General features: G+C 38.5%; 1 protein-coding gene across 3 annotated transcripts in view; it reads right to left on the bottom strand.

Annotated features, from left to right (window-relative positions):
• Vps50 (VPS50 subunit of EARP/GARPII complex) overlaps positions 1 to 17,355 on the bottom strand; it is a 101,199-nt gene that overhangs the window by 38,325 nt on the left and 45,519 nt on the right. For 2 of the 3 annotated variants that reach the window (XM_006236037.5, NM_001173511.1), the window contains exons 13-17: positions 15,958 to 16,090; positions 13,679 to 13,770; positions 9,382 to 9,476; positions 8,988 to 9,086; positions 2,467 to 2,557 (exon numbers count right to left, since the gene is read on the bottom strand). In XM_006236037.5, coding sequence (XP_006236099.1) covers positions 2,467 to 2,557; positions 8,988 to 9,086; positions 9,382 to 9,476; positions 13,679 to 13,770; positions 15,958 to 16,090 — 510 coding nt within the window. The remainder of the gene's footprint in view (positions 1 to 2,466; positions 2,558 to 8,987; positions 9,087 to 9,381; positions 9,477 to 13,678; positions 13,771 to 15,957; positions 16,091 to 17,355) is intronic. The other variant, XM_008762704.4, reaches the window with a different exon arrangement.

Here is a 17,355-nt window from a genome sequence, read left to right as displayed (position 1 = left end):
TAGATTGAAGAAATAAAAGTGATAAAGCTAAAGGGACCCATCCCTGATCCAAATTCCACGTTACAGAAACGAGGCAAGTGCAGCAGTCTGGAGAGACCAAGTGCCAAGCTCAAGGAGCAGTTTATTGGAGAAAAGAATCAAATGATCCCTGACATTTGCTTACAGCACAAAACTTCTGACTTGACAACTGTGATGGTTTGCACATGCTTGGAAGGTGTGGCCTTGTTGGAGGAAGTGTGTCACTGTGGGGTGGGCTTGGAGGCCCTCCTCCTAGCTGGCTGAGGAGGCTCAGTCTGTTCCTGGCTTCCTTTGGGTGAAGATGTAGAACTCAGCTCCTCCTGCACCATGCCTGCCTGGATGCTGTCATGTTCCCGTCTTGATGACAATGGACTGAACCTCTGAACCTGTAAGCCAGCCTCAATTAAATGCTGTTCTTTATAAAACTTACTTGGTCATGGTGTCTGTGCACAGCAGTAAGACTGTAACTAAGACAACAACTTACCACAAAAAATAAGTATATTTTAAGCTATCAAAAGTGATCCCAGGTTTACACTCAGAATTAGTCTTAGAAGGTCCAAGGGCAGTGTCTCACATCTCTACCAAGTACACTAACGTCTTTACCATTATACTGTGTCTCAGACTCGGTTTGTTCTCTTTACAAATTTCAACTACATCTTAAATAACATCTAAGGCGATGCCTGAAACTCGTGACATTATTTTTACAAATCTAAACAAGTGTTCAATATAGCAACATGATTTTTTTCTCATGAGAATACATGTGAGTAATTAAGTTGTAAGTGGTTTTCAAGGCAACCATTTAAAAAAAATAGGCTTGCTTAGATGGAAACATGTTTCTATTAAATGTTCTCTTACAATTATTCTCTTACAAGTATAAATTAAAACATGCATGAACAATCCAATCACGATCATTCGGTTAAATGAAAATTCAACAAAATCATTTATATACTCTAAAACTAATGTTAAAGTTAGAATTCTAAATGTAAGGGTTATAACACTTTTAGAATTGACAGATTCTGCTTAATTTAATGTTATTTCATTATTGCCAATTAAAATGTGTTAGTTTTATTGTCCTTGAACATATACTAATCACCACTGTTAGTGTTTTTACTATTGCCATATTAGGAAAGCAACATGATAGTACTGGATAAGAAACCACCTAACATAAAAAAAAAATACCCCTACTAGAAGAACACATAAGGCTGCAAAGGTGGGTCAGTAGTTAAGAGCACCAGCTGTTCTTCCAGAGGACCCAGGTTCAAATCCAGCACCCATATGACAGCTAGCCATCACCTATAATTCCAGATTAGTGGAGTCCATGTTCTGATTTGGCTGCCCACAAGCACTGCACATATGTAATACATAGAAATACACAAGGGAAAATACCCATACATATAAAATAATTTAAAAAAAAACCCAAGTACTCTTTAAATATAACAGATTTTGTTTTAATGCTTCTAGAAAGCCATTCCATCAGACAGAAACTACTCAAAACACTGTACGTTCAAGTCATGGTGTACAACATATACCTTAACGCAGGAGTACTTACTATAATGTTATTTCAATCAAACCAATTAAAGAGTTTTTCACAAACTTCATTCCAAAGACTCCAATTAACTAGTAAAAATTAGTATTTCTTATAAGTGCCTCTTTTGTTTATGAAGCATTTTGTCAATACAAGCTGTGATGGTTTGCATATGCTTGGCCCAGGGAGTGGCACTATTAGAAAGTGAGGCCTTGCTGGAGGAAGTGTGTCACTGTGGGGATGGACTTGGAGGCCCTCCTCCTAGCTGCCTGAGGATGCTCAGTCTGTTCCTGGCTTCCTTCGGGTGAAGATGTAGAACTCAGCTCCTCCTGCACCATGACTGCCTGGATGCTGTCATGCTCCTGCCTTGATGATAATGAACTGAACCTCTGAACTTGTAAGCCAGCCCCAATTAAATGCTGTTCTTTACAAAACTTGCATTGATCATGGTGTCTGTTCACAGCAATAAAACCCTAACTAAGATACAAGCAAATCTGATAATTGTGTTATAACTTAAATGCCCATCCATCCCTTTAGGAAGTTTCTAGTATTTTATGTCTGTAAATAAGTATTTTTATACAGAAAATATAGCCAATTCACTCTCTGAAAAAATGAAATAAAACACTGGGTTATCTTCTGAAGCCAAAAGATAATCCACTGTACTTGTCACTGTTTTTTGGCAAAAGAGTTTACTGATGCATGTAAACTAAGCTCTGGAAAGAAGGCAGCTTTTCAAGTCCACCAGTGGATAATTCCTATAAAAGGGCCTGCTAGGAATGCCTTTCAAAGATAAAAGCTATACACTCTTCTCTTCTTTGGTTGCTTTATAAATGCTCTCACATGTGTTTCTGTTATTAAAACAAAAGCTCATATAGTAACTAGAAGACACATTTTTTTTGTTGTTGTTCATAGGAAAAACTTACATGAAGCTGCAAGATGCTGAAATTTGACTTAACAGGGCAAAGCTCCCATGTCTCATTCTCTAAGAACATTCTCAGTTCATCAAGTCTTATCCTAAAGAAAAGAAAATGAATAGTCCAATGGAAGAAAAGGGCAGGAAATACAAGAACTGAGGAAACGTGATACAATGAAACAACAAAATTATCATCATCATAATCACCTTTACAACCCATTTAGATTAGCACAAGAAACTACAAAAGCTTGCTTCTGTCAGCTACCCTAATGTTCCTTAAGAGAAAACAAAATATACCAAATATTTACTAAATTAAATATTTTGAACACAGAGTAAGAAATGAGGTGTAGAAATATGATTTTTATTAAGGAACTGATATAAAACCTGTCACTAATTCATGCACTTAAATTTGTCTTAACTAATCATGTACCAATGCCAAAAATAGAGAAACAACTAGCCAAATATAATCTCACAAATATTTATGTATTAGTGTATCATAAATATATCAAGTGTCAGACTACTAAGCAAAAACAGCAAGGTAATCATCATTCTCCACAGGTCTCTGAGGCAGTGTCTAGCACCACAATGCACTTAAGACTTAGCAAGTCAGTACTCAGACTCCAGATTCTCCACTAACTGCACACAGTACAGTACACATTTCCTGAACAAATCACCAATGGCTTATGCTCAAGACCAACAATCTCTAAATGGGGAGTCTTAAAACTGCAAAGCTTCTGTAAGGCAAAGGACACTCTCAATAGGACAAAACAGCAACCAACAGATTGGGAAAAGTCCTTCACCAAACCTAGATTTGACAGAGGGCTAATATCCAATATATACAAAGAATTTAAGAAGTTAGACTCCTGAGAACCAAATAACCCTACTAAAAAATAGGGTAGAGCTAAACAAAGCACTATCAACTGAGGAATGCCAAATGGCTGAGAAGCACCTAAAGAAATGTTCAACATCTTTAGTCATAAGAGAAATGCAAATCAAAATAACCCTGAGATTTCACCTCACACCAGTGAGAATGGCTAAGATCAAAAACTCAGGTGACAGAAGATGCTGGTGAGGATGTGGAGAAAGAGGAACACTCCTCCATTGTTAGTCTGATTTCAAGCTGGTATAACCACTGTGGAAATCATTATAGAGGTTCCTCAGAAAATTGGACATTCTACTACCTGAGGACCCAGCTGTCGCACCCACTCCTGAGCACACACCCAAAAGATGCTCCAGCATATAACAAGGATACATGCTCCACTATGTTCACAGCAGCCTTATTTATAATAGCCAGAAGCTGGAAAGAACCCAGATGTCCTTCAACAGAGGAATGGACACAGAAAATGTGGTACATCTACACAATGGAGTACTACTCAGCTATTAAAAACAATGATTTATGAAATTCATAGGCCAATGGAATGAACTAGAAAATATCATCCTGAGTGAGGTAACACAGTCACAAGAGAACACACATGGTATGCACTTACTAATAAATAGATATTAGGAAAAAAGCTTGGAATACCCAAGATACAATTTACAGACCGCATGAAGCTAAAGAAGGATGACCATAGTGCGTTTGCATAACTCCTTCTTAAAAGAGGGAACAACAATATTTATAGGAGGAGATACGGAGACAAAGTTTGGAGCAGAGACTGCAGTAAAGGCCATCTAGAGACTGCCCCACCTCAGGATCCATCCCATTTATAGATACCAAATCCAGATACTATTGCTTATGCCAAGAAGTGCTTGCTAACAGGAGCCTGTTATAGCTGTCTCCTGAAAGGCCCTACCATAGTCTGACAAATACAGAGGTGGATACTTGCAGCTAACCACTGAACTGAGCACAGGGTCCACAATGGAGGATTTAGGAGAAGGACTGGAGGAGCTGAAGGGGTTTGCAGCCCAATAGGAAGAACAACAATATCCAACAACCAAACTCCCCAGTGTTCCCAGGGACTAAACCACCAACCAAAGAGTACACATGGAGTGACCCATGGCTCCAGCTGCATATGTAGTAAAGGATGGCCTTGTTTGACATCTATGGGAAGAGAGGCCCTTGGTCTGGGGAAGACTCAGTGCCACAGTGTAGGAGATAACATTTAAAATGTAAATAAATAAAATATCCAATAAAAAAGAAAACATCTTAATGTTATAAGTATATATAATACAGATAATAAATATAATATGTAATATAATCAATAAATATAAAATAGATATTAAGTAGTTAGGTGGAATGATGGAGAAGCATGAATAGATGGATGGATAGGGATGCACATATGATACCCTGTTTGCCAAGAAAATGGCTACACTGGTAAAGTGTTTGCTACACTGCCATGAGGAACTGAGTTTGTATTCCCAGCATCCATGTAAACAGGCATGTGGACTCTTGTAGTCCAGTGTTGGGGAAGTGGAAAGAGAAGGCAGTCTAGCAGAATTGGTAAAGTTTGAGTCTGTGAGAGATCCTGGCTCAAAAACATAATGAAGGATAATATGGGGAAGGCAACTGATGTCTTCTGGTTTATAGACACACACAGCAACACACACACCATACACACCACACACCATACACACCACACACACACACACACACACACACACACACACAGAGAGAGAGAGAGAGAGAGAGAGAGAGAGAGAGAGAGAGGGAGGGAGGGAGAGACAGACACAGACACAGACACATGGGGTGCTTATGGGGAGGAGAGAGGGATGGAGGAGAGAGGGAGGAGGAGAGAGGGAGGGAGGGAGGGGAGGGGGGAGGAGGGAGAAAGGGAGAAAGGGGGGGGAGAGAGAGAGAGAGAGAGAGAGAGAGAGAGAGAGAACAAACACAAGATCTTATGTCAAAGTAGGAGAAATAGCAGATATTTACTTAAAAGGCTGTGTCCATGTGTAAAACCACAGAGGGAAAAATAGTGGACCTAACTAGAAACTACAACTATATAATTTTTATAATTTAACAGTAAAAGACTAATAATCCAGTTAAAAATGGGAAAAAGCTTTAGACATACTTTTGCACAGGAGATATACCAAAAGCTAATAAGCACATAAAACATATAAAGCTGGCAGCATCTTTATTCATTAAGGAAATGCATATTGAAGCCAGAACACAACACCATTTACATCTACCAGGGCAGTTACACAAAAAGAGAAAAGGAAACTGGCAAGGGTGTGGAAAAACTGGAACCTCCCCCCCACACATACACACATACACACATACACAGTACCACCACAAATACAAAACGGTGGTGACTAGTGGGTTGGAAAACAGTTCCATGGTTTCTCAAATTGTTAAAGTTAACAGCAGAACCAATTGCTGTCTCTATTATATTTTTCTACAACAAATCATCACAACTTGAGTAACTTCAAGCTCTGGCGGCAGGAAATAAAACATCAATTTTGAAATCAAGACTTGAAATGAAGAGGGCAGCAGGACTGCCCTGTTCCAGAGATGCTGGCCTGGGGGAACCGAGGCAGCTGTTCCAGCTCTAACAGGGTGCTTGCTGGAACCCCTGCTGCCTCCGGCCACAACACTCTCTCTGCCTTGGCCTTCACACTGCTGCAGATAAACTTTCCTCATGTCTCAGTGAAATCTCTGACATTGCCTTCCTCTTAACTTGTGATGGCATTTAATGCCCACCCAGATAATAAAGTCTCTTTGGTGCTAAAGACTGAACCAAGGACCTCATACAGGCTAAACATTCATCCTACCAGCAATGGCCTCTGCTACTCGTTGCAAAATTCTTAAGATAATATTACATGTCAATGTATTTTTCCCAGTAAGCTAACAATTACAATTGTGGGGGACTTGGTCATGAAATTTGCTGGATGTATATGAAAGGAAGCATATCATTTTTCAACTTTACATAATCTCCTATAAATTATTTTATTAATTCAATTTTATGTACACCATATATGTAACACAATGCCCTCAGAGGTTGTGAGCAATCACATAAGTGCTGGGAACCAAAACCCAGGACCTCTGCAAGAGCAGAAAGCATTCTTAACTGCTGAGCCACCTGTCCAGTCCCTTATCATAATCTTGAAAAGAATAACCTTTTCTTCTGAATGAGAAAAAAAAGGTAATTTTCCTCTTCCAACACGACTCACAGCACAGTCCAACCCCTTGGATATGCTTTATGGTTTTCTCAGAGCAATCATGAAATCAAATGAATTTGTTGTTAAATAGGCTATTTTGATAAGCACACATTCATGCATCATTCCAGGCTGTTACTGCCTCAGCTAGAAGGGTGGTCCTCTTTGTAGCAGAAGGATAGCTTTAGGTCTGTACAAATTCTTAGTTCATGAACATAAAGAAATTTGGACAATAAAATTCCCTATGTTAAGACATAAAATCTCAACATTAGAAACCGTTTTCCCACATATGCTCATACGGTTTTGCTGCAGAAAAAGATAAATGGTGTGAAACTTGGTTGTATAACTAGCAGAAGTAGCACACAGCGGAAGATGTGACATGCTTTCAGTGTCACCTCTCTCATGCCTGTATCTTCCAACTAGCAGTCTAAATGGACATGGAGTGAGGGTAACTTTACAGTCCTTCATTCTCCCCAAGAGCTCTGTTAAGCAGGAGAGAACTACAAAACAAATCACACATTTAGGCACCTTGTTAAGAAAAGAAAATCATACAAAAATCTACATCTTATACTTTTTCAGTGTTTATATAACACAACTTGTTGGGAAAAAATAGGCTTAGATTTGACCCTGTCTCATGTAACTTTGGTCAATACAGCTGTGCACACTGGTGTCTAGGCTCTGGTTTAATCATTAGGGAAAGAAAATATTCACCAACCACTTTTTGCCTTTTCAGGTGTTCTAATCTTTGTTACATACAATACAGCAAGAAGAAAGGATAACCAAGAAAGCAGGAGTTTCGGAGGCCAGTCAATCCAGCCACCTCACTTTACAACGGCTCGAGCCACAGCCCTGAGAGGTTGAACAGCTGCCCAACTATCTAAGAGTTGGCACGCACCACAGGTAGACAAGAGCCTGAGCCTCTGCTCTCCCAGTCCAGTTCTAACCACACAGTGTAGCTTCATCAATGAAAAGCAGGCTCTGCACATGTGCCTAAGAAGCTCTGATACTGGCTGAGTATTTAGAAGAGTAAATTTGTTTCCAGATTCTCTAATTTCTGCAAGATAAATTCTCATGAATATTTTCCACCATGATCAGAGTCTAACGCAAAAATGTCTGCACTTGGATACAAGAGATGGTGACAGACACCCTCTAACAGTCACAACAGTACAATGCAGAGTGGACATCACTCCCGAAATCAACATTAGACAATGCCCGTTCCTCCAGACACTAGGAACAACAAATGTCTCCTGGTTGTCATGCTGGGTACAAAGCACTCTTTGGGGAAGTAGGCATTTGGCAGAGAGAGGCATTTGGCTCTTTTGTGGTCTTTTTCCCACTGTTTTTATCAATCACCTTCTCTTCTTTAACATAAATGTATTTAATAATCAATCAATACTTTGATGCCCAATAATCTCTCTACTGACATGCTACATTATCTCTGTGTGAAGGTACTAAAATAAAGAGAACACAGAATTTCATACTTTGATGCTCCGAATTAGAATATCGAAACCAAAATTTAGCTATAAAAATTAAAATCTCAGAATGAAAACGTATTTATAAATAAGTAATGACAAACCATATAAAGATACAACTTGGAATCTGGCTTACATCAGGAATGATCCAGGGTTTGAGACACGGGTCAGGGGGTCCGAGTGTTTGCTGCCAGGCCTGACAATACAAGCTCAAGTCCTAGAACTCACATCCTAAAGAAGGAGGCTAGACACCTCTGGCTAGTTGTTCTCTGACTTCCACATGCACGGCGCTCTCCCTCTCCCTCTCCCTCTTTCTCTCCAAATAAAACACACTTTAAAACGGAGAGTCTCACCAGTGTTCTTCCTCTCTCACCATCTGGTATGGCTTGGGCACATGGCCACACTGCCATGGCAACACTCTTTTGCATCTTCTTGCACTCACAGAACAGCACCTAATCGCCCTTTCCAACACTGGCAGTGACATTCAAGCAAGCAATGCTACATACAATCTTGGCTCTGCAGCTAGGGTCTGAGTAGCACATCTGCTACTCTACAAGCCTTCTCACTCCTGGAAAGCAGACTCAGAAGCACGCCACTGAGTGCTACTACTACCGCTCACTGTTCTCACTCCCTTTCTACTTGTGCATTACACCCTCAGGCACACACCAGTGACTAAAATCTCCCAGTAACACTTATGTGACACTAAAGTTTTACCTCTAAAAAGACCAGTTCAATATTTAATCCAATACGTTCAACCCAGTCAAAATGAAAAATGTAAGATACAAGGAATAAATAATGAGAATACTTTCTAGTATATTCTTGATTAAGTATCCCTAACTATCCTAAAAAGAGACAGAATAATTTACTGAAAGTGAAAAATAGCTTAAAATCAGTCAATCTTAGAAAAGTAAGCATAGATAAATGGCCTCATTGTCTACTGGATTTATTCCTATCTTACTGAGTTTCTTACCTATGGTGGTTCTTGAAGTAATTGATACTTTGTTTTCTAATGGATTCCTGCAAAACTTCAGACTTGCTACCACAAAACTCTTCTCCAACTTGCATCAACCTAGTTGGATAGAAAGGTATAAGTTTCAGAACATCCTTATAGAAAGAACAAACAAACAACAAACAAACAACAAAGAAAAACTAGCAATCGTCCAGGTTCTTTCTTTAACAAGTACAACTAATAGAAATTTAGGTATCTGAAAAAAAATTATAAAGATCCTACAAGCCCAGATCCATCAGCCATGCATAATTATACCCTCTTCTGTAAAGAAGTTAGACAGAAAACTCAATTTCTGATTTCTTAGTATTTATGGTTGAATGAATTATCCCACAAAAGTCAGTATCTCAAACACTACCTGCTGACTATATCCAGAACAAAGATGAAATCATCATATTTGAAAATAGATAAATCAGTTCCAAGCAAGTAGGTTTTTACTTTTAGTTGAACATCCTGTAAGACACAAATAAATAAATGAGTAAATTTATTCTAGTTACAGAATAAAATGAGATAGTACATTTTTAGTTCAATGACATCTAGCTACTTACATCAACAGCCAAATCTTTAAGAATAAGTAACCTAATAGAGACAGTCCCAAGAATATTTTTTTTTCTTTTTTTCGGAGCTGGGGACCGAACCCAGGGCCTTGCGCTGCCTTGTGCTTGCTAGGCAAGCGCTCTACCACTGAGCTAAATCCCCAACCCCCCAAGAATATTTTTTTAAGAAACAGTAATGGTCAAAATTTTACTACAACTTGACAAAGTTGTGTTAAACTCTATCTTATGTAAAGACACTGATAACTGTACATGCATTTCCTATGGTAAGAGCGATATCCTGGACTGAAGAGGTGACTCAGTTAAGAGTCCATACTACTTTTACAGAGAACTCAAGAGCTATTCCCAGTGCCCCACTGTCTCATAACTGACTATGACTTTAGCTTCAAGGGATCCCACATCTCTGACCTCTAAAGACATCTGTTCTCAGATGCACATAACCACAAACAGACATACATATATTTAAATATTAAACAAAATCCTTTTCAAAAAGCTATACTTTTTGAAATAACAGGACAAAATCATCATTAATGCATGTCTCTTGTTCATTAAAAACCCAAATACAGCATATTTAGAAATAAAAACTGTGTAAATAAGTATCAGGTAATATATAAAAAAAGATACCCCTCACAATTACCAGCAAAAATGCTATAAAATAGGGAACTTTCACTTGGAAGCATACTAAAACATAAAACGCCTATAAAAAAATTCCAGACCATTAATACATAAAAAATAACTCCAATGAAATTGTATATATAAATGTATATGTCTATATATTTTAAATAAATCAGCACATTAAGCGTAGTGGGACTACATATATGACTAACCAGTAGAGACAATTTTTTTTTAAATTTTTATGTATGTCAAATAAAACTCCTGCCAAAAATCACAAGAACTTTTTGTTCTAAACAGTTATTCTAAAATTCATCTAGAATAGACAACAATTGCTTTTTTTACTTAATTATTTTATTTATTTACATCCCAAATGTTACTTTCTCCCAATAACCGTTTTTTAAAGTGAAAGTATATAAAAATAAATGCTGTAAGTAATGCTGAAAGACTTGTAATATAAAAACAATGACTTCATGAAATTCTTAGGCAAATGGATGGAACTAGAAAGTATCCTGAGTGAGGTAACCCAATCACCAAAGAACACTCACTGATACGTGGGTATTAGGGTATTAGCCCAAAAGCTTGGAATACTCAAGATACAATTCACAGACCACATGAAGCTCAAGAAGAATAAAGACCAAAGTGTAGATGCCCCAGTCCTTCTTAGAAGGGGAACAAAATACTCACAGGAGAAATATGAAGACAAAGTGTGCAGAGACTTAAGGAAAGGCCATTCAGAGCCTGCCCCACCTGGGGATCCAGCCCATATACATACAGCTATCAAACCCAGACAATATTGCTGATGCCAAGAAGTGCATGCTGACAGGAGCCTGATGTAGCTGTCTCCTGAGAGGCTCTGCCAGAGCATGACAAATACAGAGGCATATGCTCGCAGACAACCATTGAACTGAGAATAGGGTCCCCATTGGAGACGTTAGAGAAAGTACTGAGGTAGCTGATAGGATTTGCAACCCCACAGGAAGAACAACAATGTCAACTAACTAGACATCCCAGAGCTCCCAGGAACTAAAACACCAACCAAAGAGTACGCATGGCTCCAGTCACATATATAGCAGAGGATGGCCTTGCTGGGCATCAGTGGGTGGAGAGGCCCTTGTTCCTGTGAAGGTTTGATGCCCCAGTATAGGGGAATGCCAGGGTGGGGAGGCTAGAGGGTGTGTGTGTGTGGGGGGGGGGGGAACACCCTCATAGAAGCAGGGGGAGGGAGGATGGGATAGGTTTTCCAGAGGGGAAACTGGGAAAGGGGATAACATTTGAAATACAAATAAAGAAAATATCCAATAAAAAAAAAATGGAAAAAAGGGGTTGGGGATTTAGCTCAGTGGTAGAGCGCTTGCCTAGCAAGCGCAAGGCCCTGGGTTCGGTCCCCAGCTCCGAAAAAGAAAAAAAAAATGGAAAAAAGACTTGTAATATATTAGATATTATAAACTATTTGAAACAAAAGAATGAAATATTCAGATAAATAATCCAGGTAATTCAGTAATGATAAAGAGTATACATTATAATATAACATATACAATGGCTGAATAAAACAGTTTAAAAAAACTCCTTTCTGATTATTTACCCATGTCAAATACACTATGCTAACAACATTATATATGAGATAAAACCAGTCTTGTGAGCAAGCATTTATATCCCTGAAGAAAAGCGGAGGCTAGAAGGGTCAAGCATTTTGTCTCTTGGGCCTGCTGCACAGCAGAGGTCTACCTTCATTCAAGGCTACCTTTTTTCTCTGTATCTGGCAACTAACGAAGTAGACAGCAGTAGAATTATCCAAAAAGTGGTGAAAAGGAAACTAGTAGAGGGAAACATTTACTACTCAGATATCAAATGGAGTACACAGCAGATAAGTGATTCCTATGTACTCTCAAAAAGGTAAAGATTAGAAATTTCACAATAATTTACTAAGATAAAACATTTCCAGACTATCTCTCTAGTGCTTCTGATACTACTGTAGGCATTGTGGATACAGCAACTAATATGCAGTTTAGAGGCCAAAGTACAGCTACCAGGCAAGCACTTAGCTAAGCCATATGCACAGTATAAGATAAAAAGACCCTGATCACAGTATGGCATCACAGAAATGCCACCTGCACTTAGAGTAAGTGGAAAAGACGGTTAATAGATAAGGGACTATAGTTAGCACTGGTAACCAAGAATATATAAAAACAAATTAAAAAAAAACAAGTAAGCCACAAAACAAATTCTAATACAGAAGAGGCCCAATACTGGAACAGAAGACACAGAGGTTAGCAGGGGAAGTAGAAATAACAACAAACTAAAGTGTGACACTGGAGCATGACAGTCAACTCAAAAGAACACTGCGATCATATAGGCAAGCAGGATGACTTCCATAAACTGGCCAAGGGCGTAAGGAGCAATGGGGTACTAAGTTTTACATCAAATAGGTTCTTAGAGACCAAGAATACAATCGGGTGGCCGTGTCAGATGAGAACTAACTACATAAAATGTCAGGTACTTCAAAGGGCACAGCGATTACCAGAAATTCTTCCATAAATACGCTAATTTCAGTTAAGTATAGGGTCTGTAGGAACTAAATCACAAAAAATTCATGCCTGGCCCTGGGTGAGTATTAACGAGGATTAACAAAGTACTAACAAAGTAAATGGAGGGGTGTGGGACCATAGCAGACCTAAAAGACTCTACAGTCTCTCAAGGTTACAAAGAGTCCCAAGAAATTACTTTGATCTAGTAAGAACCAAGTTTTAGCTAAATTCCAGATTATAACTGAATCAGTTGACTGAAAAACATGTAAAAAGATCATTATTGGTCTCTCATATTTGGGTCTGTTTATTAGTTCATGTGATAACATCCGAACCTGCAAGACGACAGCACAAAGTAGGGCCTTTATGGGGGCTCCATGTGATGAGGGGAACCTTAGGAATGGGATTAACTTAAACAAGTAAAATGATAGCCAACCCTTTTATGAATTTTGATCTTAAACTTCCCAGACTCAAGAGTCATAAGAAACAATACAGATTCTTCTGAAACAGTCCAGGCTGGGGTATTTATTATAGCAGCCCAAATAGAGTACCAACATCGGCCCAAACCCAAGGAAAAAGTGTATAGCATTCCTCAATGAACCTCATTGAGGAAATAAAATTTATTCTTCCCTATATTCTGACCAAATATCATCTACTTATTTCTTTTCTAAAATTAAGCAAAAAGGAAATTAAGAAAATTAAATAAAATAAAAATAAATCTCAATAGGACATCTCAATAGAGAGGCACATCTTCTTTAAGAAAGCTTGAGATTCCTTAATCATTGAACACACTGGAGATTTTCAAACTAAGAGACTTGTCTATTGTTCTTTGTAATCTATATAATTATCAACTAATTACACAAATTAGGCTAAATGATAGCCAAAGACGACCTAGCCTATGATTAAGCCTCCAGAGGGTACAAACACACAAAGTTTCTGAAAAAGAAACATAAATAATCCAAACCTGCCATATTCGCGTAAGGCCATGCTCTAATTTCTTTTTTACATAGCCACGATCAAAATTGGTTTCTTCAGTACTCATCACATTACTTCCTTCTGAAACAAAAGATGGCATATGTTTTTAAATCAGTTTTTTTCCTAAACCTTTTGGTGTTTTCTCATTTTTATAAGCCAACCTAAGATTCAAAAAAAAAAAAAAATATTTTTTTTGGGTAGAGAGTACTTTAGATCTGAGCAGCTATATGGCCCTTGAGCCTCTTGCAACTCTGGTCCTGAGGAATCCCCCGACCTCTTTTGGTGTCTGTGGGTACCAGCATGCACGTGCTTGGTGTACAGTATACACACAGGCAAACATCTAGACACATAAAATTAAAAAAAATATGCTCCATATATGTACATTAAAGGAATAGTAAAATCAGGCACTGAGATTACAGCCCTTTGACACATGGGTAACTTCAGAGACAGGATAAATACACCCAGTACTAAGCAGTGCACGTGTGGCTATGCATATGCACCCTGTTTATGAACGCCCTGTGGCCCCAGAGCAACATACCACCTACTTCAGTCTGAGGTCAGCGAGCTAGAAAACCAAACAACTCCAGTCAGTCATGGGCATGCCAACAAGAGTAGAACACAGGAGACATATTTTTATTGCTATAATTCATATTATATTTTATAATGAACAATATTATTAATCATTCCAGATAATCAGTTTAACAGTATCTAGTCCCACAGGCAGGATCAATATTGTTCCTAAAAGAAGCCTAAAAGAAGATGTGTGAAAGCACAAACACACATCTGTATTAAAGTGACTGTAGCTTAGTGCACTGCAAGTGACAGCCAGTTCCCTCCACGGTGTCCAGGGGTAAAAAAAGGCTGTACATACACACTCTATCCACCTCCGAGCACTGCCAGAGCTTACCACAACCCAGCTGGGGACCCAGCACAGCACAGCACAGCACAGCATAATTATGCATGTAAACTACATTGTTAGTGTTTTGTATAGAATCCAGTGTTGGAAAGACAAACAGTATTGCTACAAAGCTACAGAAAATACATTTTAGAAGCTGAACACCTTTCCAAAGGGCCTGGGAACAATTTCCTATCACAGTTCTTGCACTGTGTATAGACTCTGTGTGTGTGTGTGTGTGTGTGTGTGTGTGTGTGTGTGTGTACATATATGTATTGTGTGTCATATATATTATATATTATATTATATATAATACTAATTAATTATATATAATAATATTATTAATATTATATATTGCATGTCTGTAGGAAACTATCCAGAATTCTACATATTGCTGGTGGACTGCTGAATGAGTCAGAAAGCCCAAATGCTTTAAGATCTAGATTAGGAAGAGGGAATTGCGACCAAAAAGGTCTAAATATTTGAGGCCCAAATCTGGTATGATTCAGTATTCCATTACTATATTTTTGTTATATCATTTATATAAAGATTATAAATATACATATTTAGGAGTTCTTATAGCTAATGATCTGCTATTTCTATCTGAAAGCTACCTTTCAGTTTAAGTTACTTATTAGAAAACAAAAAAGATGTTGAAACATCTTGCCACTGCCTTTAACTAGAAAAAAATGTAAAACATTAACAAAGTAGACTAAGTCTTATGAACCCTGGCATCTCAGTGAGCCCACATGCTCAGCAGGCACTTAGCACTGCACTGCACACCCAGTCCCCTGGCTCGCAATTCTGACTTATCCCATGCACTGTGTATTATTCCATCCCTTTTATGTAGTGTATTAAACAAATGTTAATAAAATTATTAATTGTTTGAAAAGTAAAATTTTATGTGTGAAGGTGAATGTGAACAGGTATACAGGAGCACATGTGTGTATCTGCACTGGTTTGTGGAAACCACAAGTTGTGGTGTGGTACTGTGAGTAAAAATGGTACTAGAACCTAATTTAATTTTCACAACCTGCAAATCAGAGTGATAATATTTAGTATTTCTTTCCTTGGTAAATCTAAAAAAGTCGGATCTCTTACCAGTTAACTGATAACTGATAACATTTCAGGGAAATTTTTTAAGCTTTTTCAAAACAATTCAGCACTAGGGCTATCAACATCTACCTCAAAAACAGAATTACGTGACACTTGAAAAGTCCTTTGCACTGCTTAATCCCCAAAAACTTGTAGGTGTGAATGATTTCTTTTGCCCGTCTTAAAGGTGGGCCTTGTCCCTTCTCGCCCTTATTCCAGGAATGCGGCGGCACATGCTACAGCTCAGTTTTAAATGAGAAATTAAGACCATTTCCTACCAGAAGCTGCAGCTGTTTCCTCACTGTCGTGTTTCTCATGCCACTCCATGGTTCTGTAGTAGCTCAGCATGACTTCCCACAGTGCTTTGCACAGGTCCGCCAGGCATGGAATATAGCTGTCTGGTGTAACGTGCTAAAGAGAAGGAGTCAATTCCCGAGATTATATTTTCCTAAATAGAGCTAATCAAAATAAAAAGTTCTACTGTTCATCAAATCAAATACAGGTAAAAAATACAAGTTAAGAATTTCTTCTACTAGAATAACATGAGAATATCAACAACAAGAAAACATTTCAAGCGATTTCCATTTCAATATAGCATTTTATTACTCATCAGTAACAACATTCTGTGTAGTGTGAATCAACTGTAGTCCCTGAACCAAAGGATCCAAGAAATTACGTAACAGATAAGTATTTTAGCTTTCACAAATGTTGGAACACAGTCCAAGAATGGAATTGTGCAAGGGGAACTCTGAGACCTTATAAGAAAACTCCAAGTAAACAAGATGAGAGTCTCCTAGTCACTGTCCCTCCATAACACAGTGTGTTTTCTGTGCACCTCGAGGAGGAAAGGAATTAAGTTTATTCAGCTATTGTTTTTCATATGCAAAAATGTGTTTTTTGCAATGTGAGGTTCGTCCTTATGATTGAATATCTTGTTAATGTTACCCTTCTGAGCCCTCGTCTGCTGCTCTGAATAAAGCTGGCTACTGAATGAGACTTGATTCTGCTTCTTTTTGGTCCTACACTCCCAAGTTTACACCACCAACTGGACCACTAAACATCCAAATACATACACTTTTTGAAATACACGTCTAACTATGCAGACATGGCTTTATATTTATCTTTGGACCAGAATCACGACTAACAAAATGGTGGCTGGATTTACAACTCAATCTGTGTAAAACGAGTTAACACTTTGACAGATCTCCAAATTCTGCAGATACTGCAGAACTCAGATATTCCAGTAAAGTAAAACATTTTAAAGCAAGATATTACAAACAAAAATTCTGGAACACTGTAAAGCTCTAAGGGACCTACACAAGGTCTCTGCCACCCATCTATCTTACATCTCTAAGAAGAGGCCTTCTGTATTTTTCTTCCTAGTCTACCTTTCAAGCTTCCCCTCTGTCATATGGCAGCATCTGTCACACTGTTAGGTTTTCTAGCTCCTTTACATTTGTGACCATCGAGGACTCTGCTGATGAGCACACAGCTGGCTCAGGCACTGAGTGAGTAGTGCTCCCAGGGAGGAGTGCTAGCAGAGCAGACAGACAGACACATCAGGCCCCTACTCAGTATGCTCACCAGCCCACAGCCTTTATAGGGCTGCTCACTAAGCTTACCTACCAATGGCCTAGTAGGGCTGCTTGCAACTCAGCCTGCTGCCTGGGGACCTT

The sequence above is a fragment of the Rattus norvegicus genome, chromosome 4 (genome assembly GCF_036323735.1).
Source record: "Rattus norvegicus strain BN/NHsdMcwi chromosome 4, GRCr8, whole genome shotgun sequence".
NCBI lineage: Eukaryota > Metazoa > Chordata > Mammalia > Rodentia > Muridae > Rattus > Rattus norvegicus.
This window is presented reverse-complemented; position numbering and strand designations above follow the sequence as displayed.